The 26,894-nt window shown below is 45.0% G+C and overlaps 2 protein-coding genes across 7 annotated transcripts in view; one reads left to right on the top strand and one right to left on the bottom strand.

Moving 5' to 3' along the window:
- TEKT2 (tektin 2) overlaps nt 1-26,894 on the top strand; it is a 76,937-nt gene that overhangs the window by 6,265 nt on the left and 43,778 nt on the right. For 3 of the 6 annotated variants that reach the window (XM_039353343.1, XM_039353345.1, XM_039353344.1), the window contains exon 2: nt 7,005-7,130. In XM_039353343.1, the coding sequence (XP_039209277.1) occupies nt 7,005-7,130 (126 nt within the window). Of the gene's footprint in view, nt 1-7,004; nt 7,131-18,606; nt 18,625-18,780; nt 18,892-22,283; nt 22,488-26,894 lie in introns of those variants that run through there. The other 3 variants (XM_039353347.1, XM_039353348.1, XM_039353349.1) reach the window with 3 other exon arrangements.
- LOC120312531 (angiopoietin-2-like) lies at nt 1,961-25,170 on the bottom strand. The gene is made up of 8 exons (XM_039353351.1): nt 23,464-25,170; nt 14,917-15,072; nt 13,334-13,455; nt 10,544-10,776; nt 8,279-8,403; nt 5,756-5,922; nt 4,422-4,552; nt 1,961-3,215 (listed from the first exon to the last, which is right to left on the bottom strand). The coding sequence occupies exons 1-8, from the start codon at nt 23,770-23,772 to the stop codon at nt 3,028-3,030; spliced, it is 1,431 nt and encodes a 476-aa protein (XP_039209285.1). The 5' UTR covers nt 23,773-25,170; the 3' UTR covers nt 1,961-3,027.

Genomic DNA, 26,894 nt, shown 5'->3' with positions numbered 1-26,894 from the left:
TTTCCGACCCCAAATATATATATTTTTTAAAAAAAAAACAGCTTTGAAAGCATATAAGAAACAGTTGCTGGAATTGGGTATGTCTAGTTTAATGAAGAGAAGGACGAGGGGGGACATGATAGCAGTCTTCCAATATCTCAGGGGTTGCCCCAAAGAAGAGGGAGTCAAGCTATTCTCCAGAGCGCCTGAAGGCAGGACAAGAAGCAACGGGTGGAAACTAATCAAGGAGAGAAGCAACCTAGAACTAAGGAGAAACTTCCTGATAGTTAGAACAATTAACCAGTGGAACAACCTGCCTCCAGAAATCGTGGGTGCTCCATTTCTAATCTTCCCAGCCGGCGTCAGACATGCAAAGTCAATAGGGGATGATCATTCTATTCTATTCTATTCTATTCTATTCTATTCTATTCTATTCTATTCTATTCTCTAATTCCAGTGGGGGGGGGAGAGGGGATGGTTCAGCGTGAGTGGCAGGCAAGTGTCTGCACGCACACAGCTCCATTTGCACAAGTGGCAGGCACACCCACACACTGCTCGCACAAATGGAGCTGTGTGTGTGTCCTTGCCCACCACTTCCATAGCCTGGTACTGAGCAGGCTGCGGTTCAGTCATGGGCCACAGCCCGAGGGTTGGGGACCCGTTTTAGATTATTATATTCAGTGCTTGAGCCGAGATGGCGCAATGGTTAGAATGCAGTACTGCAGGCTACTTCTGCTGACTGCCGGCTGCCAGCAGTTCGATCCTGACTGGCTGAAGGTTGACTCAGCCTTCTATCCTTCCGAGGTCAGTAAAAGGAGGACCCAGATTACTGGGGGAAATATGCTGACTCTGTAAACCGCTTAGAGAGGGCTGCAAAGGGCTGTGAAGCGGTATATAAGTCTACGTGATCAGGTTATTGCTATTCAGGAGCTATTCAGAACCTGGCCCACAGTAGGTTTGCAGGACTGGATCCATCAAATAATATACGTCATCCACCTTGAGCTCCAAGGGAAAGAAATGGAAGTCATATAAAAACCCTTGTACACCGGGACCAGCCACAATGCTTATCTCTTAGAAAGGCTTTTCTTCGTAGGTCTTATAGAATCTTAAGTCTGACTGGATTCTGGGAATTGAAGTCCACAAGCCTTAAAGTTGCCAAAGTTGGACATCCTTGGCTTAGCATGCTGGCTGGAAAATCCCTGGAGTTGAAATTCACCCACCTTAAAGTCGCCAACTTTGAAAATCACTCAGATAATATTTTTTTTTAAAAAAGATTAAAAATATATCTAGAATTTACCCTGTAGCTGTCACCCCAAGTGTTCTCCCAGCTCTCTTCAGCAAGAGCGATATAAGCTTTTTTTTTTTTTTACACGTTCTGTTGCTTTTCCATGGTTGATGCTCGCAGGATCATGAGGGAGTGTAATCATGGGCTAATGAGGCAAATCATTCATTACAAGCAAATGTTTTTTATGGTGTCCATCAGGCAGAACCTTCCCAACCAGCTTCCGACAAGGAAAGTCAACAGGGAAAACTGGTTTCGCTTAAAGGCTGCATGATTCGCCAGACGACTGCCATGATCCACTTAACAACTATGATGAAAAATGTCATAAAATTGGGTGTGACTCACGTAGACTTGTGACTTGCTTAGAAATGGAAATTCTTTTTCCAATTGTGGTCACAAGTCAAGGACTATCTGTAGATTCAGGTCTTAGTGACGATACACGGACATTTCCATTTGGTTTTTTCCGCAGCAATATGGAAATTGTTTCCCACTGCTTTTTCTAGGATATTTCCCCCTTTTTCTGTCCAGACTACAATCCTGGAAATGCCTCCCCATCCAGGTGGTGAGGGCTCCACTCTGCTTTTTTAAAAAAATGTCATTCAAGATTTACGGCATCCCAGGATGTGTTCTGGTGTCTTTTTTCCCCTTTCACACCCTTCCCTTCCCTTCCCTTGATTCAGTCCCAAGAACACAACGATATTTACAAAAAGGCAGATTGGTATTTTATTTGATTCCTTTTTACAGTTTTAAAAAAAAGATACTGTGGATAAAATACTTGAATTTTAAAACATTCCCAAGTGTATAAATGTTCAGAATCATAAAATACAGTACAGGTAGACCTCAACTTCTCACAGTTTATTTACAGTAGTGGCCAACATTGTGTAAACCTTTTGGGGAAAGTGTACAGTAAAAATGCCACCTTTGGTTAAGTTTCCACCCCTTTTTCTTCTCATTTCTTTATAACTGTAGCCTTGTGGTCGTATGTTGAGGACTACCTGTACCTCTTTCCCCTGAGAATCATAGACACACAGGTCTAAACAGAAACACCTGCATTAAACAGAGACGCACACACAAAGACACAAATAACCTTGTTCGTCAAGTTGCAGTGTCTTGGAATTCCTGAATTCTGGTGCTAAAAGGTATAACTAGTGCACACTTGGGGCATTTAGAAGAAGGAATTGTGGGGAGACAAGGAATGTTAAGGTCGATGTCACACCCCCAAGCCCCAAATACTTTTATCAACGGAGTGTTACAGTTTTGTGCCTAGTCCTTCTACCTAAATCAAGAACAGGTAATTCTCATTCAGCCCCCAAACCTATTCCTGACCCTTCCAGGGCAGCCCAAAATCACACTGCTATCTTTGGGGAACAAATATTATACAAATGGCAGAACCCTTTCCTTTAGAGACATGCGTTTGCCTCTCCCTTGGACTAATTCTGTATTTCTCAATCTCAGCCACTGTACGATGTGTGGACTTCAACTCCCAGAATTCCTCAGCCGGCGCAGAATTCTGGGAGTTGAAGTCCAGACATCTGAAAATGGATAAAGTTGAGAAACCCAGGCCTAACTGTTTTTTTGCCCCTGAAAGCACCACCACCACCACCACCAACAAAATATTTCCAGATCTCCTGTGAAATTTCCATAATGAACTGGGTCCCATGCAGACTGTTTTTTTTTTTTAATCTACCTAGAAGAGGTTTAGTTCATGATGCAAGGACTTGCAATCGTTCCAAAGGGGATCTCCTCTCCTTCTGCCATGTGACAGATCACAGCATCCCCCCTTGCAGCTGCTCTCTGAAATCCACCGGACGGATCATCATGGTGCTTGCTTTGAGGGTATGGCCGGGCCCTTTCCAGTAGTGCCACTTCATGCCGTTGTATCTAATTGTGGCAGGATTGGGAGGGTAATAGATGCCATTCAGGTTAGAAGGTCCACAAGCATCAAACCACCAGCCTGAAGGAGATGGAGAAAGGGAAAAAAGGAGATATATTTAGGTTTAACAGGATTTGGCCCAAACATCAAAAGAGATGGTTCTCCTAATTTTCTAAGAGATGTTTGCAGAATAGATTGGGTTAAACAAGTTTTGAATCACGTCACTGGTTTGTCCCATGGAGCCCCTCTCTATAGCAGTGATGGCAAACCTTTTAGAGTCCGAGTGCCCAAACTGCAACCCAAAGCCCAGCTATTTATTGCCAGGTGCCAGGTGGGCGTGACTGTGATGGTCATGGCAGATTGGGTGGGTGTGGCCAAGGTGGGCGTGATCACCTCAATGTTGCTCATGAGAGGGACGCCTATGGGGGCCGGACAGGGTTGGGGGAGATCCAGGGGGGTCTCTGGCAGGTGGGGCGATGGGCAGGAGGCTTATCCTGCAGGGAGAGGTGAGGCAAGGCGAGGCAGGGTGGGGGTGCTATTGTTACAGGGAAGATGAGGCAGGGACCGGGGCGGCTGCTGCCTGACACCATCGGCCCCTGCACACAGAGGCCAGCGAGCGCATGGGTGCTGGGATGCATCCAACCATGTGGGATCTCGGCAAGTTAGCGGGCGGCTGGTTGAAGAGGGACGATTGCCATCTCCAGGGCATGGTGCGCGTGCCCACAGAGAGGGCTCTTAGTGCCGTCTCTGGCACGTGTGCCATAGATTCGCCACCACTGCTCCATAGGGTGAGGGAACATAGCTTGATGAGCTAGTGTTTCGGAGTGCACCAGTCTTCCCCAACTCAGCACGATTCTTTGGCATGTGGGACTACAACTGCCCCAATTCCCAACCATCACTGAAGGTGGGAAGACTGGTCTAGCTAGCCTGGGAAATTCCATGTTGGTTTTCACCCAAATTAGTTGGTGGAACAACAATGAGGAGGGCTGGAATTCAAGCTTCAGAGAACTTCTCAACTGCAAAAGAATGTGGCATTTGAGGCAGGAGAGGTGGGTTCTGCTTAACATGGGAGGAGATCCTGTCCCTTCTTTTCAGGATCTGTTTGGGAGGGGGGGGCATGTATCAGAAGCCATGATGATATCTGCAACTGTACAAACCAAGTCCTACTTTGCAGAGCTGCAGACACCATTTTGATTTTTCTTGACACTCCCAACCAATGGCCCTGCTTGGCTAATTCTCAGAAGGATAGGCCTACAGAAGGAGGATCGCCTGCTACCCTCTCATTACCTCCACCTGCCATCTGGGCACATTTGCACGCGCATCGATCATGGTCAGCATCCTTGGTGCTGAAGTCGGTTCCGGAGGGGCTGAGGCTGCTGGTGCGTCCGGCTGTACCACTGTATCTCCTTGCATAAAGTCTGCCGGAGATGGAGCAAAGAAGCTACCATCAACAATAATTCACAATTTGATTCTCCTCTCAGACCCAAAATGCCAAGTGCTTACAGGTAGTTCTCGAACTTATAACTTTCATTTAATGACCGCTGAACAACAGCACTGAAAAAAAGTGACTTACAGTAGTGGCCAAAATTGTGGAAACCTTTTGGGGAAAGTGTAAAATAGAAGTGCTATCTTTGGTTACGTTTCTGCCCACTTTTCTTCTAATTTCTTTATAACTGTAGCCTTGTTCACTTAATAATATTATTTTACATCACTTTCTGGGCGACCAGTCAACTCTTTGCACCATTGCTTTAATTTTATTACATTTTGCACTCACTAAATGAAAGAACACAAAAAACCCCAACCGACTTGATAGCGATCACATAACACACTGACAAATGTCCTTCTCTCAGCTTCAATACATGGCATCAATCAATGAATCCTACTGTGATCTGATTGGCTCATTGGCAAAACAAGATGACACCTGATTGGCTCTCTAAACACTCACGCTCATTGGCTACAATCAGGTGAAGGAAAGCTACCTGATATCAACCTAAGCAAGTTGTGCTTCCTTTGATTATTTGGCTATACCTTTTCATAGAATACAGTACAGATAATTGAACAAACTTTGTTGCATTACATTCTTGATTAAATTATCTTTCCATTGATATATAATTTTATGGTACTACTCCCCCCCAAAAGTGGTGTTATTAGCCATCAAACCTCAAAAATACACTTTTCCCAAAAGGTTTCCACAATTTTGGCCACAACTATATGACTATTGTTCACACATTCAACCATTGCAGTATCCTACACACACACACACACACACACACACACACACACACACACACACACACACAGAGTTGCAAGTTGAAACTGTGCAAGGGTTGGAAACAGTGCTCAAAATCATTCAAGACAGCCCACAGGACATCCATAAAACCCAACCAATTTTGGGGAAATTACCCTTGGCCCAAATCATACAAGATCGCCAAATGATCTTCCTATGTGAGAGTGTATCAGATTTGGAGTATTCTCCAGGTATGACAATTAACCCCCAGAATTCTCAGCAGGGGCTTGAGGAAATTTTAGGAGTTGAAGGTCACACATCTGTTGGGGCAGGATTCCAGGTGTCGACAAACAACTAAGCAAAGAGACCACAGATGTTCCGTGAAAAGGCTCACCGATAGTTCTGCTCCTCGGAGTCTACTTGGAAATGCTCAAAGGCAGAATAAGCCTCATTGTTCTCCCAGTCTTGGAGCTTGATCCGGAGGGAGTAGCGGTTCTGTGTGGTGAGCAAGTGGATGAACTGGTTGCCCAACCAGTACTCTCCAGATGGGGACCCAAAGCCCTGTCAGAAAGCATGAGACGAGATTGAAAAAGCTCTGGTACAAAATATCTTTACTCATTTGTTAAATGTATTAGCCGCCCACTTCACTGTGGGGCTACTCTAGGCTACTTACAATAATAAAAAGGAAGAAAAGAGGGAGAATAGAGGAAGATTTATTTGATGATCTAAAAGCTCTGATATGGAAGCCTAGTTGGCAAAGGAAGAAAACTAGAATAAGGTTGAAAAAAATCGGGGTTTTGATTCATTAGAGGGGATTTTATATTGTCAATTAGGGGGTTAAAGGGAGATGTTGAGATAAGGGGAATTTTAGATTTAAAATAGTTGGAAATCAGTTGAAAATAAGGATTTGATTGGTTTAATATTGAAAAATTAGATCTAAAAGGGAAAAGAAAATTCTAGAGTGTGCAGAAATGGACAGATTGACTTTAAAGATGAAAGAGAAAGAAGACTCAGTGTACTTTAGAACATGGGATAATTTCTATCCATGGCTAGCAAAACGAGTCAGAGAGAAAGGAACGTGATATGTCATTTCGAATATATATTAGCAAGAAGAAGGCTGTTGAGTGATGAATTAACATATTGTTTATGGCAATTAACTATATCTATTATTGTTAGTTAAATACATGTACCCAGACATTATGCTGTTTGTTAAAGATTGAAAATGTTATTTGGAAATACCCCAACCCCAACCCTAACCCAAATCCCAACCCTAATCCTGACCCCATCTTATCCCTATCCCTATAAAAACTAATAAAATCTATACAAAAAGAAAAGAGAAAGATAGAGCCTAGAACCAGCCCGGCTCAGAGTCACAAAAATGTTGATCAAGAAAACACCTGGCAACTTGGCGGGGGTTGAAGAGAAGTCCAGCACTTGCTGTGACCAAGCTCTGTCCCTACTGATTGCAATAGATGGATTTTTCTGAGAAAAATAGGGACAATGCTTCTTGCTCAATCTTCTCCAGTCTTCTCTAGTCTTCAATGTGTAAAAAATCAGTCGGGATCCAATTCATTTTGGGTTCCTCCATCGGGGTAAAGCCAGGGAGACTTAGATCAGTTCTGACCTGTTTGTATTCTTTCCAGGTGCGTTGGAAATCCACAGAGCCATCTCTCCGGTGTTGGATAATGGTCCAGCCTCCTCCACTGGTCTCCATGTCACACAGCACCTGGAAGGATGGCAGAGTCTCCGTGGAAGAGCAGTTTCGGACAGTAAGTAACTGGTTCAGCACAGGGGAAACTCCACTAACTACCACTTTTCTTCCAGATTTAATTTAAAAAAGGACACTGACCAGGACATTTTAGTCTTTAAATGATAAAGACATCTAAACTACCATCTTTTTTCTCCTGTCAATCAACTATGTGCTGGCGTCGTAGGATGAGAAACAGTCCTTCTCTATACTGCGTATATGATACTGGAAGAAGGGGAAGAGAATTTTGATCAGATTGATTTGTTGATAAACATTAATACTCAAATACTGAGATTTGATGACATAGAAGCGACAGTACGGAAACCAGCTTGGTATAGAAAAAAAGCCAGAGTTAGATTTAAAAATGTGATTTAAAATTTTAATTATTGGGTCAAAAAGGCTTTAGAAATTTGGACTGATTGGACAATCTAATTGAGTAAATGAAAGCAGTAAGATAATAATTGGTGTAATAATATGTCTGTCTTAGATACGATACTTAATTTGGTTGAGAATTAAATTTTACTTAACAGGTCGAAATGACTCTCTTTTTTGTTTTTTTTAATCTGTTTATATAGAAAACTATTTTGTAATAGCAGAAGAATTAGAGAGATCTATGATAAGAGAAGAAAGGGTATTAATTAATGATGTATCAAATTAAGAGATGGAATATATGTGAAAATATTAGAATGTTATTCTTGGAATATTATGTGTTTAGAAGGGATACCCAAAATTTTATTAATATGTTTGTTTAAGATCAATTGGAATATTTTAATTGAAATTAGTGGAGCTTAAAAGCAGGAGTCATTTATGTAGATGGAATAGTAGGGATGATTCTGCGGATTGATTGAATTTTAAGAAGAAATAGATTAAACTAAATTTGCTATATTATGTGAGGAAATAGAGGGGGGAATTTTTTAAGGTATTATTTTAGTTAGATATATATTTGTTTTCTGAGGTTTTCATGGGTGTTTGTATGTAGGTCTTTATTCGGGTTTTCTCCCGCATCAAATTGGAAGTGTCTTGGCGACGTTTCGACGAAGTCCCATTCGTCATCTTCAGGCTGGTGTTTTCATATATATATATATATATTTTTTCATATATATATATATGACTTGTTTCGTCTGACGTATGAACCCTGCCTGCCTAGTAGGACAAAGAACATGCACTCACTTTTACAGTGGCCGTAGTATTGGGGAACCGAAGGGTATAGACTCCGCTGGTGGAGAACCCCAATTTGTATGCAGCTGCACAGTCCTTGAAAACCTTCTGCTCATCTGGTAGAGTGAACGAAAGGTCTGTGGGGCGAGATCAAAAGTCAGTTTAAGTACAATTGCCCAGCAAGGGTAGGAAAGTTTATCAATTACATTGTTGTAAGGCTGAATTCTCTCTCTTTGCAATAAAATATCTCTGTGTTAGGGATACCCAGAGACCTGGCAGAGCCAGATGGAAGATTTCCAAGGAACAAAGCAGTTTTTCAAATAGACTCTGAGGAGCCCTGGATTCTAAAGTTTGTCTGCCTGTTTTGGTGAATGAATGAACCTTTATTATCAAAGTATAACATGTATACAGTGAGATTGGCTGAGCCTCCCTCCGTGCCCCCCCCCCACAACTCACAGTGACTTGTTATTGTTGTTGTTAATTGCGAAGTCGTGTCCGACCCATCACGACCCCATGGACAACATTCCTCCAGGCCTTCCTGTCCTCTACCATCTTCTGGAGTCCATTTCAGCTCACGCCTATTGCTTCAGTGACTCCACCCAGCCACCTCATTCTCTGTCGTCCCCTTCTTCTCTTGCCCTCAATCTTTCCCCGCATTAGGCTCTTCTCCAGTGAGTCCTTCCTTCTCATTAGGTGGCCAAAGTCCTTGAGTTTCCACTTCAGGATCTGGCCTTCTAAAGAGCAATCAGGGTTGATCTCCTCTAGGACTGACCGGTTTGATCGCCTTGCTGTCCAGGTGACTCGCAGGAGTCTTCTCCAGCACCAGAGTTCAAAGGCCTCCATTCTTTGGCGCTCAGCCTTTCTTATGGTCCAACTTATGGTCCAACTTATGGTCCACAGTGTATCATAGTGTACCACTTGTAGTCACAGTGACTACAAACCCCCAACTTATTACATCCTGTGAGCTAATTGCACAGCGCGCCGGCCTCATGAGTCTTTCATGCATAAAGTTATGTCCCATTCAAGAGCCTGACAGCCCACGGATAGAAGCTGTTCTTCAGCCTGTTGGTACGGCTGGCTATGTTTCTGTACCTCCTACCCCATGGTAGGAGAGTAAAGAGGTACCAACCAGGGTGTGAGTCATCCCTGAGAATTTTCCTCACTCTACCAAGGCAACGGGCCCTGGCGATGTCATCCAGTGGTGTCAGGGAACAGCCCACGATGTTTTGTGCCGTGCTCACCACCCTCTGTAATACCTTCCTGTCTGCGGCTGTCAAGCCAGCATACCAAACCACAATACAGTGTGTGAGAATGCTTTCAATAGTAGACTGGCAGAAGAAGAAGGTCATGGGTCATCATTCTACCCTGTTCTTCTGCAAGATCCTGAGGAAAGGCCAACAAAGATGGAGTCTTTGTTGGCCTTTCTGGCCACCTGGGCTGTATTAATTTTCCAGGTAAGAAACGGAACGCCCAAGTGACCTGCAACTTGTGAGTTCATCTAGAGCAGTGGTTCTCAACCTGTGGGTCGGGACCCCATTTGGGGTTGAATGACCATTTCACGGGGGTCGCCAAACAACGCAGTCCGCCATTTTTCCCCCCTTTTCCTTAGCTGTGCTACTCCCTTTTATTCTATGGGCTTTTGAAAGCCAATAGAATAGACTCTCTTGAATAGAGTCTAATTCTATTGGCTTTCAAAAGCCAATAGGAATTGTCCAGGCTGTCTCTGCCCTGCTGAGCCTGCCAAAAGTCCCATTCTGCAAACGGTGCTGCACCAGTTGAATAGTCCTCGACTTATGACCGGTTGAGTAGTACTTGACTTACAACCGGTTGGGGGTCACGGCATTAAAAAGGTTGAGAACCACTGATCTAGAGATTTTAGGAAGTATTAAAGTATTAAAGGAGAGAATATTTGTAGCTGAGGGTTGAACTGTGGAGTCCTTGGCGCTCTCTGAGCTTGGCTGTTTTCTTGCAAACGTTTCATTACCCAACCTCTGAAGATATTACCTAGTTGGGTAATGAGACAGCTACAAGAAAACATCCCAGCTCAGACAGCACCAGGGACTCCACATTTTATGAAGTGCTAACAGCGAAGGAAAACCGCTGCACAGTTCTTAGATTTTATAAAGTCTGAGTATCCCTTATCCACATTGTGATGGATTTTTTTTTACACACACCACTTGGACTTCACTTGATTGCTTATTGTCTTGCTTATTCTCACCAGATTTCATATCCTAATTGGGCCAAATGGCCAAGTCTTGCTTAGGGGACGTTACTTACGAGTGCACTGGGACACTAAGCCTATCAAATGCTTCACTGTCTCCGCCAAAGATGCCTGTTGTTTGTGGAGGGCTGTGTTGTTCAGCAAGGCAGCACCCAGGCGTTGCTCCAGATGCCCAACGAGATCCACCTGATTGGAGAGAAGCTTCTGCATTTCCATCTTCTCGGTCCTCAGGCCCTGTAGCTCCTCCTCATGTTGGTTTTCAATAGCCAGCACTTTCTTCTCTAGGAAGCTGAAGAAAAGAGACAATTTATGCTGATTCTCAAACCCAGAGTTGATGCAGCTCTTTGTGTACCAAGAGAAGAGAATATTCGTAGCTCGGGATTGAAACGAGGGGTCCTTGGTGCTCTCTGAGCTTGATTGCTTTCTTGCAGATAGTAATAGTAATAGTAGTAAAGTTGGAAGGGACCTTGGAGGTCATCTAGTCCAACCCCCTGCTCAGGCAGGAAACCCTACACCATTTCGTACAAATGGCTGTCCAGTCTCTTCTTAAAAACTTCCAACGTTGGACCATTCACTGCTTCTGGAGGCAGGTTGTTCCACTGGTTAATTGTTCTAACTGTCAGAAAGTTTCTCCTTAGTTCTAGGTTGCTTCTCTCCTTGGTCAGTTTCCACCCGTTGCTTCTTATCCTGCCTTCAGGTGCTTTGGAAAATAGCTTGATTCCCTCTTCTTTATGGCAGCCCCTGAGATATTGGAATACTGCTATCATGTCCCCCTCGTCCTTCTCTTCATTAAACTAGACATACCCAATTCTAGCAACCGTTCCTTATATGTTTTAGCCTCCAGTCCCCTAATAATCTTTGTTGCTCTTCTCTGTACTCTTTCTAGAGCCTCAACATCTTTTTTACATCGTGGTGACCAAAACTGGATGCAGTATTCCAAGTGTGGCCTTACCAAGGCATTGAAGAGTGGTATTAATACTTCACGTGATCTTGATTCTATCCCTCTGTTAATGCAGCCTAGCACTGTGTTGGCCTTTTTGGCAGCTGTTTCATTATCCAGCTAGGTAACATCCTCAGTGCAGCCAGTGGCACAGCTTGCCTTCAGAAGTTGTGGGTGCCGGACAACCATTTGTCGAAAATGGTTTAGGGTCTCCTGTCTGAGCGGCAGGGGGGGATTGGACTAGATGACCTCCATGGTCCCTTCCAACTCTATTATTCTGTTAGTTCACCACAAGTTTGGGTATGTTGGGTTGGGTTGAGGAAACACTTCCCCACATGATTGGGGCTTATTCAATTAATATTCTATTTTGATAGTTAAAAAAAACTGGGTTTTTTTTAATAGTTTCGATAGGTTAAAAAAAAACTGTTAACAGATCACTGCTGTTTAGAGAAATTGCTTTTGAATGCTATACCTGTCATTTGGAAGAATTATGTAAAGAATTATAATGCTTGCTGGGGAGCAAAGGAAATAATTCGGCACTAGAAAAACAGAGTTACTGTAGATTTATAATCTTGGATTATAGTTTTATGTTCACTTATTGTTATTCCCCTGTCGACTCGGTGGAAAGACTGCTGAATATTTCTTTTCATGGTCAAAGCTCAACTATATATTTAAACTTTACGGTGATATATATATATAAAGCTTTCCATGGAGAGAGAGAAAGAGAGGAGAGAGAGAGAGAGGGAGGGAGGGAGAGAGAGAGGGAGAGAGAGAGAGAGAGAGAGAGAGAGAGAGAGAGAGAGAGAGATCCCCATGAAAAGATCCATATACACAGAGCACAATCCATGTTTAAACAAGCTTTTATATTCCACCACCTTCTTTTGCCTCTTATTCACTGAATAGCATCTACTCAGAAAATGCTATCCCCATCCACTTTATTCTAAGAAAATACACATCTGTATCAGTTTACTCAGAAGAAGGAAAACAGCAATCATAGTCCCTTTTTTTTTGTAGCTCATCTAGGCAAGGTGACATTTATCCGTCCACCAATCCATCCATCCTTCCATCCATCCTTCCATCCATCCATCTATCCATCCACCCACCCACCCACCCAACTCTACTGACTGGTTTTCCAACAGAAATTTCTCCAGCTATGCCTAGAGGTGATGAATTTCCTCTCCGCAAGAAACCAAGACGTTTGTCATCCTTGCAAAGCTGCCCAGATCAGAAAGCGGAGTCCACAAGAAGACGAGATCTAAGTTTTACTGAGACAAGATGTATTAACAGGACTTTGCAAGGCTGGTTGTGATTTTGCTCTTCTCGGTCCTTTACCCCAGTGAGTCAGGGAGAAGACAGTCTGAGTCTCTTCCTAACACCAACATCTTTTCTGGCACTCTTTTTTGGTTTTTGTAATGGTTTCTCAATGTTCCCCTCCTCTCCAGGGCTCTACGATGCCACAACTGCACTAGGATTACACAAATGTGCTTGGATTAAGTGGGCTTCACTCAGTGGTAGGGTTCACCCAGTTCGCACCACTTCAGCAGAACTGGTAGCTAATTTTTTGTTGCCCAGGCCCAGAATGGAATTCCGGAAGCGGCATCCACACAGAGAACCGGTTGTTCACACATTTGAATCCCACCACTCCTTCCTTCCTTCCTTCCTTCCTTCCTTCCTTCCTTCCTTCCTTCCTTCCTTCCTTCCTTCCTTCCTTCCTTCCTCCCTGTGGTGGGATTCAGCCATTTCGCACCAGTTCGGCAGAACCGGTAGCTAATTTGTTGTTGCCCAGGCCCAGAATGGACTTCCGGAAGCAGCATCCACGCAGAGAACCGGTTGTTCACCTGTTTGAATCCCACCACTGGCTTCACTGATTCCTCATGAATTAAACATAAAGCCAAAGAGGACTAACCTGTTTCTCTCCTGGAGTCTGCTGATCTCGTGAGTCTGCAGAAGCAGCTGTTTCTCAAGCTTGTTGGTAGACAGGGAATTTTCCAATACTTGAATTTCCAGGCGGGATGTTTGGTTGAGAACCTGGTTAATAGAAAACCGGGTTACATCAGAGAGCAGAAACAGCAGGGAACATCTCCTGTATCTTTTCTGGACCTTTATGCATCGTGCTCCATCTTCAGGTAGTTTGACTTCAGTTCAGCGTGCGATTTGTAAACCATGACTGATACGCTTCAAATACACTACAGGTAATCCTCAACTTGCGACAGCTCATTTCGTGAGCGTTCAAAGTTACAACCCTGTAAAAAAAGGGACTTACGGCCGTTTTTCACAGTTGTGAACTTGGCAGCGTCCCCATAATCACGTGATCACAGTTCAGACGCTTGGCAACTGGCTCACACTTATGACCGTGGTGGTGTCCCAAGGTCACGTGATCCTCTTCTGCGACCTTCTGACAACCAAAGTCAATGGGGGGAACCAGGTTCACTCAACAACTGGGTTACCAACTTATCACCTGCAGTGATTCCCTTAACCACCGTGCCAAGAAAGGTTATAAAATGAGGCAAAACTCCCTTGACAAATGTCTCACTTAACGAACAGAAATGTGGGGCTCCCTTGTGGTCGTAAGTCAAGGACTACCTGTATGAGCTGAAGTAATTCTGAGACAAACCAAGGATAGCAATCCGAGAGACCTCACTGGTTGAGTGCTTCTTCCAAAGGTCCCTCAGATATTTATGATGGACCACCAACAATCAAGCTGAATCACCTGATAACCTTAATCTGGCTAGCTAGGCCAGGGGTGGGGGCCCTTGGCTCTTTTATGACTTGTGGACTTCAACTCCCAGAATTCCTAGACTTTCCCCTATACCAGGGGTGGGGACCCTTGGCTCTTTTATGACGTGTGGACTTCAACTTCAACTTCCTTGAGTGTGCCTGTTCAAACCCTTTTACCTTTGCAGAAGCTACTCACATTCTTCTTTGCACAACTGAGCAAAGAGCATTTGGGCTGTTGCATTGGCGCCCAACTGAAGCTTCCAAATTGTCATCAGTGGCAGGCCAACATAGAGTATGTGGGTTTTGACTTTGGTTCTTGGTGGTTTAATATGCCACAAGAACCTAGGCTACTTGTCCAGTTGTGCAAATCCAGAAAAGCATGAATTCAGGGACCAGGTCAAACTTGTGATGGAAACCCAGAAATCATATTAAAGCCCAGTTTTGTTTTGGCATAGCTTCGGTAGCCACTGTGATTTGGAGACCAACCTCCCTTCTGGTTGTCATCTCAACTTTGATGTATTCAGTAAGCCAGGGGTCTTCAAACGTGGCCCTTTTATGACCTGTGGACTTCAGCTCCCAGAATTCCTCAGCCAGCGTGCCTGGCTGAGGAATTCTGGGAGTTGAAGTCCACAAGTCATAAAAGGGCCAAGTTTGAAGACCCCTGCAGTAAGCAATGGTGGAGCCATTGTGGTCCTGTAACTTGCCAAGAAATAGCCTTGCTCTAAAAGAAATAATCACCAGGAAAAGGCTCCCAAAAGGAGATCAGCTTACCTGTATCTCTACATCAGTGAGCTTCCGGGTCTGCTCAGCAGTTTGATTCAGGAGGTTGGTCCCAATTTCCAACATGGCTGCCGTGTGGTCCTGTACAGAACTGAAATGGGTCTCTGATATCTCTATTCTCACGTTTTCCTGGATGTAATTTTCCAGCTGAAACGAAGAAGCAATGGGGATTAAAATCTGAGGGCTTGTTACGGAGAAGAGGGGTCAACCTATTCTCCAAAACACCTAAGGACAGGAGAAAGGTAATGGATGGAAGCTTACCAGACACAGATCCAACCTAGAATTAAGAAGAAATTTCCCATCAGCAAGAACAATTAATGGCTTGTCTTCAGAAGTTGTGGGTGCCTCATCACTAGAGGGGTTTATTTAGGAACAGATCGGACAGCCATTTTTCCGAACGGTATAAAATCTCCTGCTTGAGCAGGGGGTTGGACTAGAAGACCTCCAAGGTCCCTTCCAAGTCTGTTATTCTGTATTCCTACTCTGTATTTTGTGTTTTAACTAGGGCTAACCAGCCTGCAAAGCACCTGCATCTATTTTCCTAGATATGTACATTACACAATACCTTTATTTTGGCTTGATTCGTGCATCACCACTATCTTCTGATTGCAAAGTTTCAGCAAAGGGGAGCTTAAGAACTATACCACATGTTTACTATTTTGCAAATCCCTAGACAGTCACTTTCTGAGATGGTATAGGTCAGTAGTGGCGAACCTATGGCACGCATGCCAGAGGCGGCACTCAGAGCCCTCTCTGTGGGCACGCGCGCCGTCACCCCAGCCCCTCCTCCCCTGGCCCCCTCCTCACCAGCAGCCCCCCCAGGAGGAGAGTCACCCCCAGGCGTAGCCTGCGTGGAGCAGCCCAGCCAAGGACATGGCAGCCGAGCAGCGGGGACAAGACTCCGCCCTCACACCCCATCGCACGCAGATGCTACTGTGGCCGTGGAGGCGATAGGTGGCCCTGCGGGTGGGGGAGGGTAGGGGGCAGTGCGACACAAGGGTGGGGCAGTTTTGGGGCACTCGGTCTCTAAAAGGTTCGCCATCACTGGTATAGGTTCCCCTGCTTGAGCAGGGGGCTGGACTAGAAGGCCTCCAAGGGTCCCTTCCAGCTCTAGTCTATTCTATTTTATATCATTCATTTGCTGACTCAGCCAGTTCTGTCCCAGCTGAATTAAGCTTGCCCTCTGGACAAAAGAACAAGGGTTGAGTCAGATAAAGACAGTTGGCATGACCATTTTAAGTTTCCCATTTTATCACCTTGAACATGATAATTCGGAGACAACAGTGGGAGGCCTCCAGGACTATGTCTGTTCCTCCCTTCCTGATCCTGGACAGTTTCTGGATAAGCAGGCGTGACCATGTGCCAACACAGCTGGAGGCTGTTGGGTTGGGCAAGATTGCTTAGTGGAGGGAACAACCCTCTGCCTTTATGCCTCCCTTGGACGTCTTACACTATGACCCTTTTGAAGAAGCAGAAAAGAGACAGAGGATTCTACCATCTTCCCTGCAATTTCCATTTAGTTCCGTGTTTTGCCTCTGACTGCTTTCTTGAAGACCCTTGCCAGCCTCTAGTCAAAATGTGACTTTTTGACAGCATTTGGGGTCAGCTGACAACCCACGGACAACTTTCCTTTCAGCTCGAGTGGGTGTCATTGCCATGTTCGGCTTGTGATCCGGGTCTGTTTTGAAAATGCATCCCTTTCCGTCTTTGGTGGCGTCTTAGACCTTCTCCTGGGGGGGATAGAATAACCAACCTTCCTGATTGAAAGGAAGCTTGATTTATTCACTTGAAACATGCAAATAAACCAGAACAGAGGTGTGCTAGAAGGCGCGTGTACAACAACAAAGTCCAAGATTTGACCCATTGTCCCGAACCCCAAATTGGTTCACCTCTGCCGATACCAGTATTCCTTGACTTACAACAACAGTTGGGATTGAAATTTCCCACGTTAAGTGAGTTCCAGGATTCCAATTCTTGACCTACTTTTTTCGTATTGTGAGAATTAGGTTATGGTGATGCTTCCCCAGCTGGAGCTTCACAGCCATTCAGGCTGGGTCTTTGCATTGTTTGGCGATATAGGGATTGCCTTGGCTTACCAGTAGTAGGCCAGTGTTCTCAACTGTGGCAACTTTAAGAGGGGTGGACTTCAACTAGAATTCCCCAGCCAGCGATATTAACTGGGGAATTTTGGGAGTTGAAGTCCACTCCTTTTAAAGTTGCCAAGATTGAGAATCATAGTAGGCTATTAAAACCCAGCTATGGTAGTTTGTAATTCATATTTTATGGCTTACTCTGATCTGTGATTTCAGCCAGAGGTGTCTTAGTCAGCAAATCGTGACTTTGTACAATGTGTGAATTAAGATAGAATGGCTGGCTGGGCTCACACAGTTCTTTTAAACCTTGTTTTCTCTAACAATGGCTTAGTCAATAATCTACAATTTGATTCACATGACAAACAAAGTTGTAAGCCAGGTTTTCTGAATCACGAAGGTCAAATTCATGCAACTTTTTAAGTCAACTTAAATCGTATTATAGACCACTAGTGCTTTGTATGAATTCAGTCATAATTTGTAAACACAGCTTATATTTTATTATATTGTCAAAACTGCACCATTATGACATTAAACAAATCAACTCAGCATTCTAACTCTTTGGCGGGATTCCTGGAACAGATTACATCCTGATTTGTTCTGGTTTTACTCTATAAACCCATGTATTTTGGTTTGCAAGCCATAATTCAGGGCTTTAGTATACAATGTGAATCCAATGATCTACCAGTTAGTTAATAAATCATGATTAAGGTAAGCACATCAGTCCCTAAAATGGAAGAATGGATGGAAAAAGTAATGGAACTAACAGAGGTGGCAAAATTAACTGTTTTAATGAGAGACAGGAATACATCCAGTATTGTTTCTACTTGGAAGCCATTCTTGGACTTTGTGCTCAAGAAAGAAAAAAAAAATGAAATCTTGACTTTGGGTTTTGCTGATTAAATTAGCTCTTGTTATAGAAATGGATAGTGCTTACTAAATTGGTAAAAGTAAAAAATTGAGGCGGTAATGTTAGTTTGTACTTGACTGTACTGAAAAATGCTGGAAATCAATGCTTTTTTTTTTCTTTTCCCTCTTTTTTTTCTACATCTTTCCTTTTCCTATTTCCTTATCTGTTTTTCTTTGTATTTTATAATATGATAATCTTAATGAAAACCTATGTAGTCTTGCAGATTAAGCCAAACGTGTCTTAACCTAAAGCTGATTTTAAAATGCAAGATTATGCAGGCCATTGAAATGGTTTTCAGAACATTTTCAAAATCCGTAGTCTGGAGGACGAGCAGTAGATACAAAAGCACTCCTAAATATATCAGCCTCTCTTCCTCCTTCTCCTCCTCCTGTTCTTGCCTTTCCTGCCAGCATGTGTGCCTCTGTGCTGATAACTAACCATGTTGTTATTTTAAGAGCAAGAATTCTAATTAAATAATTGGCATGCTGGAAGATGGAAAGACGCTCAGCGTATCCCTGGCAGGAAATTGCTCCCTTCTGCTCTACCATTCAGATATTTTCCAAAGATTTAGGCAGAAGCATCACTGTGTCCACCAGCCTAGGGCTCCCCAAATTGCTTAACTTCTGCCAGTGGATGGAAAGCAAGAGAAAGGGTTTGGTTGTCTGGTTTCCTCCGGGTGTTAATTTCCACGGGTTAAAGGTAGAGAAATGGGAGGGGGGGTTGGAATGGGGATGGGGAATGTGCCACATGTTCTTCCTTGGGGATACGACAGGGCTGTGAGCACAGACAAGATTGATAATCCCCTAAAGAAATAGTACTGCCCCTCCATCACCTACTCATTCATATTATTTTCAGGAGATCTGATGCTGGATTCCAAGAATTGGCAACCCCTGTGGAGCTCATTCCAGCCCTGAACTGGAAGCATGGAAATAGATTTTGCTAAGTCTCCAAAGTACGCTTGTCAAGGTAATGATTTAAAAGCTAACCAGCTGATGTAATGTAGATAGTGTAAGATAAACCACCATATTTTGGTCACCGCAATGTAAAAAAGATGTTGAGACTCTAGAAAGCGTACAGAGAAGAGCATCAAAGATGATTAGGGGACTGGAGGCTAAAACATATGAGAAACGGTTGCTGGAATTGGGTATGTCTAGTTTAATGAAGAGAAGGACGAGGGGGGACATGATAGCAGTCTTCCAGTATCTCAGGGGCTGCCCCAAAGAAGAGGGAGTCAAGCTATTCTCCAAAGTGCCTGAAGGCAGAACAAGAAGCAACGGATGGAAACTAATCAAGGAGAGAAGCAACCTAGAACTAAGGAGAAACTTCCTGACAGTTAGAACAATTAACCAGCGGAACAACCTGCCTCCAGAAGCGGTGAATGCTTCAACACTGGAAGTTTTTAAAAGAGACTGGACAGCCATTTGTCCGAAATGGTGTAGGGTTTCCTGCCTGAGCAGGGGGTTGGACTAGATGACCTCCGAGGTCCCTTCCAACTTTACTATTATTATTATTATTATATGTTTACTGTGTTTACTCCTGGGTTAGCTCAGCGCAATAAGACTGTGCATGCTCTGACAAGGTTGTTCAGACACTGATATAAAAAGGGTGATAAGATCACAGTTTGTTAACACCCATAGATTCCTTGTCCATCTTGGGCTTCAAATCTTCTGAACCCCCCCCCCCAAGATGGGACAAGGAATCTATGGGTCTTAACAATTCCCAGCTTCCTTCCTCTCTGGCTTCACTTCCTAGGAAGTGAACAAGGAAGTTATTTCTAGTGACAAATGGTCCTCGACTTATAACCATTCATTTAGAAACTGTTCACAGTTACGACGGTGCTGGGAAAAAAGTGACGTACGACCAGACCTCGCACTTATGACCGTCATGGGGTCACCATTTGCGACCTTCCCCGCCGGCTTCTGACAAGCCAGGTCAAGGGGAACGATGTGGTTCATTTAACGCCTGCGGCAAAAAGGTTACAAAATCGAGGCTACTCCTGGGATGCCTCGCTTAACGACCACACTGCTTCATGATACATTTTACAGTACCTATCGTGGTCGTAAGTTGAGGACGACCTGTTGTGAGAATCTTTGCAGAGCCCAAATTGTTATGGCAACAAAGTTCAGCAATGACCCACATACTAGAGCTAGAGGCCCTTTGTCTTGTAAATGACGCACAACTCTCTTGCACCTTTGTCACACACCAATCTTGAAGATGCAAAGAATCTTGGCCACCAAAACTATCCAGGCTGACAGCTTTCTGATGCCTCTACCTGGCCCCCACACATCCCCCCAAGCCATAATAGGGTTTGTTGGATAAGACTCCTGCGAGTCCCCTGGACTGCAAGGCGATCAAACCGGTCAGTCCTAGAGGAGATCAACCCCGACTGCTCTTTAGAAGGCCAGATCCTGAAGTTGAAACTCAACTACTTTAGCTACCTAATGAGAAGGAAGGACTCACTGGAGAAGAGCCCTATGCTGGGAAAGATGGAGGGCAAGAGAAGAAGGGGACGACAGAGAAGGAGGTGGCTGGACGGAGTCACTGAAGCAGGAGGTGTGAACTTAAATGGACTCCAGAAGATGGTAGAGGGCAGGAAGGCCTGGAGGAACATTGTCCATGGGGTTGCAATGGGTTGGACACGACTTCACAACTAACAACAACAACAATATACGAACCCCATCATCATTTGTATTTGATGCAGGCATGAGCAATCTCTGTCAAAAATTAATAGTTTGTTTTTTCTGCTATTTAATAGCCTGGGTTTTTCTGCTATTCAGTATTAAAACTGCCAAGAAAATTCCCTTCCAAGTATCAGGGAAAGAAAGGAAGATCCCAGCCCTGATCACTTTTGCGATGATCCCACCCAAGGATCTTGGATCTCTGCTCCTTCCAATGAATTCTCCCCCCTCCCCAACAGCAAAGTCTATTCATTCAAATATATTCCACCTCTGTCTTAATCTGAGGAAGCCAGTCCCTCACGGGTTGTTCAGCCCAAACTGGTCAAAATTAAAGCCATCAGACTTAATGACACAGGGTATTAACAACAACGACAACAACAAGAACCACAACAAGGGTTCTAAGGATCAGAAGTTTGGTTTGAGTCACTCATTGCATTATCAAACCAAAATCTGATTTGCCTGGTTTTAGTTCAGCATACTGCATAAACCCACTCATTAAACCCTATCATTAGAGACAATCTGGTCTAGTAGTTTAAGACACCACGCTAGAAATATGGAGACTGTGAGTACAGAGAAGAGCAACAAAGATGACTAGGGGCCTGGAGGCTAAAACATATAAGGAATGGCTGCTGGAATTGGGTATGAAGAGAAGGACGAGGGGGGAATATCTCAGGGGCTGCCCCAAAGAAGAGGGAGTCAAGCTATTCTCCAAAGCACCTGAAGGCAGGACAAGAAGCAACGGATGGAAACTAATCAAGGAGAGAAGCAACCTAGAACTAAGGGGAAACTTCCTGACAGTGAGAACAATTAACCAGTGGAACAACCTGCCTCCAGAAGCAGTAAATGCTCCAACACTGGAAGTTTTTAAGAAGAGACTGGACAGCCATTTGTCCGAAATGGTGTAGGGTTTCCTGCTTGAGCAGAGAGTTGGATTAGATGACCTCCAAGGTCCCTTCCAACTTTATTATTATTATTATTATTATTATTATTATTATTATTATTATTATTATTATTACTATTATTATTATTTCTAGTCCTGCTTTAAGTATGAAAGCTGACTGGGTGACTTCGGGCCAATCAGCAGGAAAGTGAGTTCTAATCCTGCCTTAGGCATTCTAGCTGGCTGTGTGACTTTGGCTGGAGACTCTCTCTTAGCCCAACTCACCTCACAAGGTTGTTGTTGTGGGGAGTTTTAGGAGAGGAAGGAATATTAGGTAAGTTTGCCTGCCTTGAGTTACTTATAAAGTTGGGATGACAGAGTTGGAAGGGACCTTGGAGGTCATCTAGTCCAACCCCCTGCTCAAGCAGGAAACCCTATTCCATTTCAGACAAATGCTTGTCTGATCTCTTCTTTAAAGCCTCCAGCTTTGGAGCATCCCCAACGTCTGGAGGCAAGTCGTTCCACTGATTAATTCTGTATAAAAATCTAATAAAGTCAATACATAAATAAATTAAAATGTCTTAGTCCTGATTTCACCTGTTGGTTCACTAACTCATTTGCCATTTGGTTTGCAATGGTTCTGCACAGCATCTTAAGACATAAATCCTTACAAACCGTAACGGCAGCACTCAGAATACGTTAAACCACAGGCAAGCTGCTGTTAAACCTGCAGAACAATGGGCCGGCCACGCTGGGCACTTTTCACAGCCTGTTGCTTTTTTTGTTTTGTTTTTTGCAAGGCTTCAGTGCAGTATAGAGGAAGGATCGCTTCCTCTACATCTGTCTGTCTGTCTGTCTTCTTTCCCTGGGCCACTTGGATCCTGTTGCCAAGAAGACAGCAGAGCCCAGTCAAGCCATCCAGAGACCTTCACCAAAGGAAGATCTTACCTTAGATACTACAGACCCCAACCACTGAAAGCCATACCTGCATTCCAACAAGCAAGGTAAACCCTGGTTGTAATGTATCCATTTTTTGGACATTGGATCAGGCCATGAACTTTTCTGACTTCACACCATATTCTGACTCTTCCACACATATCCCCAACTATGTCAGCTGAATGCAGTCAATGTACAGTACACACCGAACACCGGGGGGGGGGGGAGGAGAGGGAGAGAGAGAGACTGAGGGAGAGAGAGAGAGAGGAGAGAGACAGAAGGGAGGGAGAGAGAGGAGAGAGAGGGAAAGAGGAGAGAGGAGAGAGAGAAGGGAGGGAGAGAGAGGAGAGACAGAAGGGAGGGAGACAGAGGGAGGGGGAGAGGAGAGGGAGGGAGAGAGAGACAGAGAAGGGAGGGAGAGAGACGGAGGGGGAGAGAGGGAGGGAGAGAGGAGAGAGAGAAGGGAGGGAGAGAGAGGAGAGACAGAAGGGAGGGAGAGAGAGAGGGAGGGGGAGAGGAGAGGGAGGGAGAGAGAGGAGAGAGACAGAGAAGGGAGGGAGAGAGACGGAGGGGGAGAGGAGAGAGAGGGAGAGGAGAGAGGGAGGGAGGGAGGAGAGAGAGAAGGGAGGGAGAGAGAGGAGAGACAGAAGGGAGGGAGAGAGAGGAGAGAGACGCAGAAGGGAGAGAGGGAGGGAGAGGAGAGGGGGAGAAAGAGGAGAGGGAGGGAGAGAGAGAGAAGGGAGGGAGAGAGGGACAGAGGAGAGACAGAAGGAGGGAGGGAGAGAGGAGAGAGACAGAAGGGAGAGAGAGACAGAGAGACCGGGAGAGAGAGAGAGTAGAGGGAGGGAGAGAGGAGAGAGAAGGGGAGAGGAGAGAGAGACCAAGGGAGAGAGGAGGGAGAGACGGAGAGGGAGGGGGAGAGAGAGAGGAGAGAGACAGAGAGCGCGAGAGAGCACTTGTCCCAGCCCCAATCCCCAGGGGCCGATCCCTGCAGCTTTTGCCCAGCTCCTTCGCCCCCAGCACCCTCGCCTCCCTCCTCCTCACCTTCTGCAGCCACTGGGTGTTGTTCTCCATGACGGTCTCCAGCTGTTGCAACCGCTGGACGGGCCACTGGGCTTCGGCCAAGGATGGCGCATCCCTCTGGAGCGAGTTGGAGACTTGGAACCGGGCGGCAGCCGCAGGAGCGGCCGCGGGCTCGCAGCCCCCCAGCTCGGGCAGCAGGAAGGTGTAGGTGCAGGACCCGTGTTGCAGGCGGTGCTGAGGGCGCTCCGGAGCCCCCTTGCCCAGCACCCCCGGCCGCATCCCTGCCCAGGCGGGCAGCAAGAGATACGCCAGGACCCGCCAGCTTCCCATCCTGACCTTCCTCGGCGGGACTTGGCAGCAAACTCCGCCGGGCGTGCGCGGGGCTCGGAGCTGCCTTCCGGCTGAGAAGTCCGGACGCCCCGCGGTCTCTGGCTCCCCGCCTCCTGTGGGCAACGGGGGTGGGGGCGGTTGGAGCCCTCCCACCCTCTTGGGCCTGCGCCTCTTTCCGCCCCCCTCCGTCCTTTGCCCCCCTGCTGGCTTGGGGAAGCCCGCCCGGGTCGCTTTGCTGAGCGACTCGAGCCAGACCCGCTTTGCAGAAGGTCGTCTGAGCGCCGGAACACGCGAGTCAACAGCCCCCGGGACCTTCCCGCCTTGCTCCAGCTAGACTAGGGTGCCGGGCAGGCTGGATCCCGATCAGGAACCGCCCCGAGAAGTCAGGATGTGCCTGCGCGGAAACTTTCCGGAGTTTGGGGGAGGCGAAGGAGAAATTGGAGAGCCCTCCTCCCCCCCCCCCATCAGAAAGGACGGGGGTGGGTGAGAAACCTGGACGGTCAACCCTTAATATTTGTAAGCATTTCCACCAGTCCTTAGGGCCGCCACGTAGGAAGTCTTACCAGCTCCCTTAAAGTCAATTGGACCACAACGTTCAACTTCTATGACGGTTGCTCAGCTCTCAGCAGCATCCTCAGGACACCTGGAGCTCAGCAGGTCTGGACCTGTTTTAATGCTTGGATGGGAAACTTCCTCGCCTGCAAGGCTAGGAAGTTGAAAAGAAACTTTCCAGACATAGGTGATGACAAACCATCTGCACAGCTGCCAAAATAATAGTAATAGTAATAGTAATAATCAACCCTATGTGGGTCTTTCATGTAGGATTTGAGCTTGACTACACAAATTTAAACAAGATTGGATTACTTTTTCCAAAACCAATGCAATATGTGGTCCAGACTCTCAGAAGCTGTTGAAAACCATGCCTGAAATGCTGAGGATAAAAAGTGCCATTTAATCACTATCCTGCTCTCAACTGCTGTAGGATTTGGGATTTTTTTTTTTTTTTTAAAAAGAGAGAATAAAATAAATGGCTTACACCTTCCAGCCATACTCTTATTTCACGAGGAGGCTATTAGTTTAAGCATAGACCCCCCCCCCACATCCCAGCAGTTCCTAGGAGAGGTGGTGCTGCACAGCTGCCAAGCCCCCCTTTCTACTTGAAAGACCTGCAAAAGCAGCTGAGCTCAAGAGATGAGAAGTGGGAGAAGGTCAAATTCCCAAAATGGGGAGAGGGACTCCTCACAAGCTCTACCAGAGGGCTGCAAGGAATATACCAGTTGTACAGGTAATCTTGAATTACGAATTATGAATTCTGACTGCAGTTGAGCCCAAAGTTTCTGTTGAAAAAAGAATAGAACAGAATAGAAAATAGAATAGAATAGAAAATAGAACAGAACAGAATAGAAATAAGAATAGAATAGAAATAAGAATATAATAGAATAGAAAATAGAATAGAAATAAAAACAGAACAAAATAGAATAGAAAGAATAGAATAAAAAATAGAATAGAAAATAGAATAGAATAGAATAGAATAGACTTTATTGTCACTTTAAATGTACACTAATTGGCATACATTAAAATGAAATTTCATTGCATACAGCTCTCAAAGGGTCACCACCTCCAATATACATTACATAAATGTGACAAAAAATAAAAATTAAAATTGTTTTTGCATATGTCCACATACCCACATATATTCTATGACAGTGATGGCGAACCTTTTAGAGACCGAGTGCCCAAAATGCAACCCAAAACCCACTTATGTATTGTTGGGTGCCGGGTGGGCGTAGCCTATTGGGTGGGTGTGTCCAATTGGGTGGGCATGGCTGCGGTGGTAACTAGACTGAATGGTACTAAAAACTTCAATCAATAAATTCCAATTTTGCGAGATCTTTTTTTCCCGCAAGAAGTTGAAATTGACTGATTGATTGAACCTTTTTTTTTTTTTTTGCACACGGAGGCGGAGGCCTAAAGCGAAAAGGTTTTATAAAACCCAGCTGAGGGACTAGGACTAGGACGACGGCGCGTGTGCCCAGAGAGAGGGCCCTGAGTGCCGCCTCTGGCACCCGTGCCATAGGTTCGCCACCACGGTTCTATGACATAGAGTACAACTGCAGTGATTTGCTTAACAGCCATGATAAAAAAAGGTCATAGAATGGGAGTGACTTTCTTAACAACTGCTTTGCTTAGCAACAGAAATTCTGGTCCCCATTGTGATTGTAAGTTGAAGTTGTATTCCCCAGCATCTGACTTGTTTCCCTCAAGTCAGGTTGACCAAATCACGAATCTGCGTAGAGCAGTTTCTCATCTTTGGCTGGCTGAAGAATTCTGGGAGTTGAAGTCCCCCCATCTGAAAGTCACCAAGGTTGAGAATAAACTGGCCTGGGAAAATGACATTGGAAGGGAATCCTAAGCATATTAAATGAATTTGTCATTTGCTCAGTGTTCCTGCTGTCAAAATATATTTTAACCTATGAAATGTTGTCAAGTGTCAGGGATGTGCCTTTGGAGTGTGGGTGAGTTCAGTGGTGAGATTCAGCCAGTTCACACCGGTTTGGTAGCTACATTTTGTGGAGTTCGGAGAACCGGCTGAACCCATGCTGCTTCGGTGTTTCTCAGATTTTGGCTTGAGATGAAGGGTTATAAGGGCAGGCTTTCCAAAGTCAGAACTACAAAAGAAAAAAAAAGATGAATTGTGTGGAATGATCTCACCTGGGACAAGAACCAAGAGCTGCAAAAAGCAGCATATTCTTCTCTCCTTCTTGAAACATAACTCCAAGGACATCAACAAGAGGAGGGTCAAAAAAATCAAGGTGGTGATCAAGATCTTATGGTCGCAGTCACCATCTTGAATTTGTATCTACACCTATAGACCCCCTTGAATCATACCATTACTAAGCAGATTGCATAATCATCCAACACCAATTACCCAGTGACCCCACAGCTGATGGGGCGACAAACTGGGTCTCACTAACACCAAGAGGTTGTTGATGAAAGATGTTGAAATTGACAGGGGTGCCCTGTAATTTGTAAGAGACTTTGGTGATGTCTCCCAGGCCTAGAACGGCCTGCTGGAAGTGCGTGGATGTCACTTCTGGAAGTCCGTTCTAGGCCTGGTGGAG

This window comes from Crotalus tigris, unplaced genomic scaffold (assembly GCF_016545835.1).
Source record: "Crotalus tigris isolate CLP2741 ecotype Arizona unplaced genomic scaffold, ASM1654583v1 scf7180000018517.1768243, whole genome shotgun sequence".
Lineage (NCBI taxonomy): Eukaryota > Metazoa > Chordata > Lepidosauria > Squamata > Viperidae > Crotalus > Crotalus tigris.
This window is presented reverse-complemented; position numbering and strand designations above follow the sequence as displayed.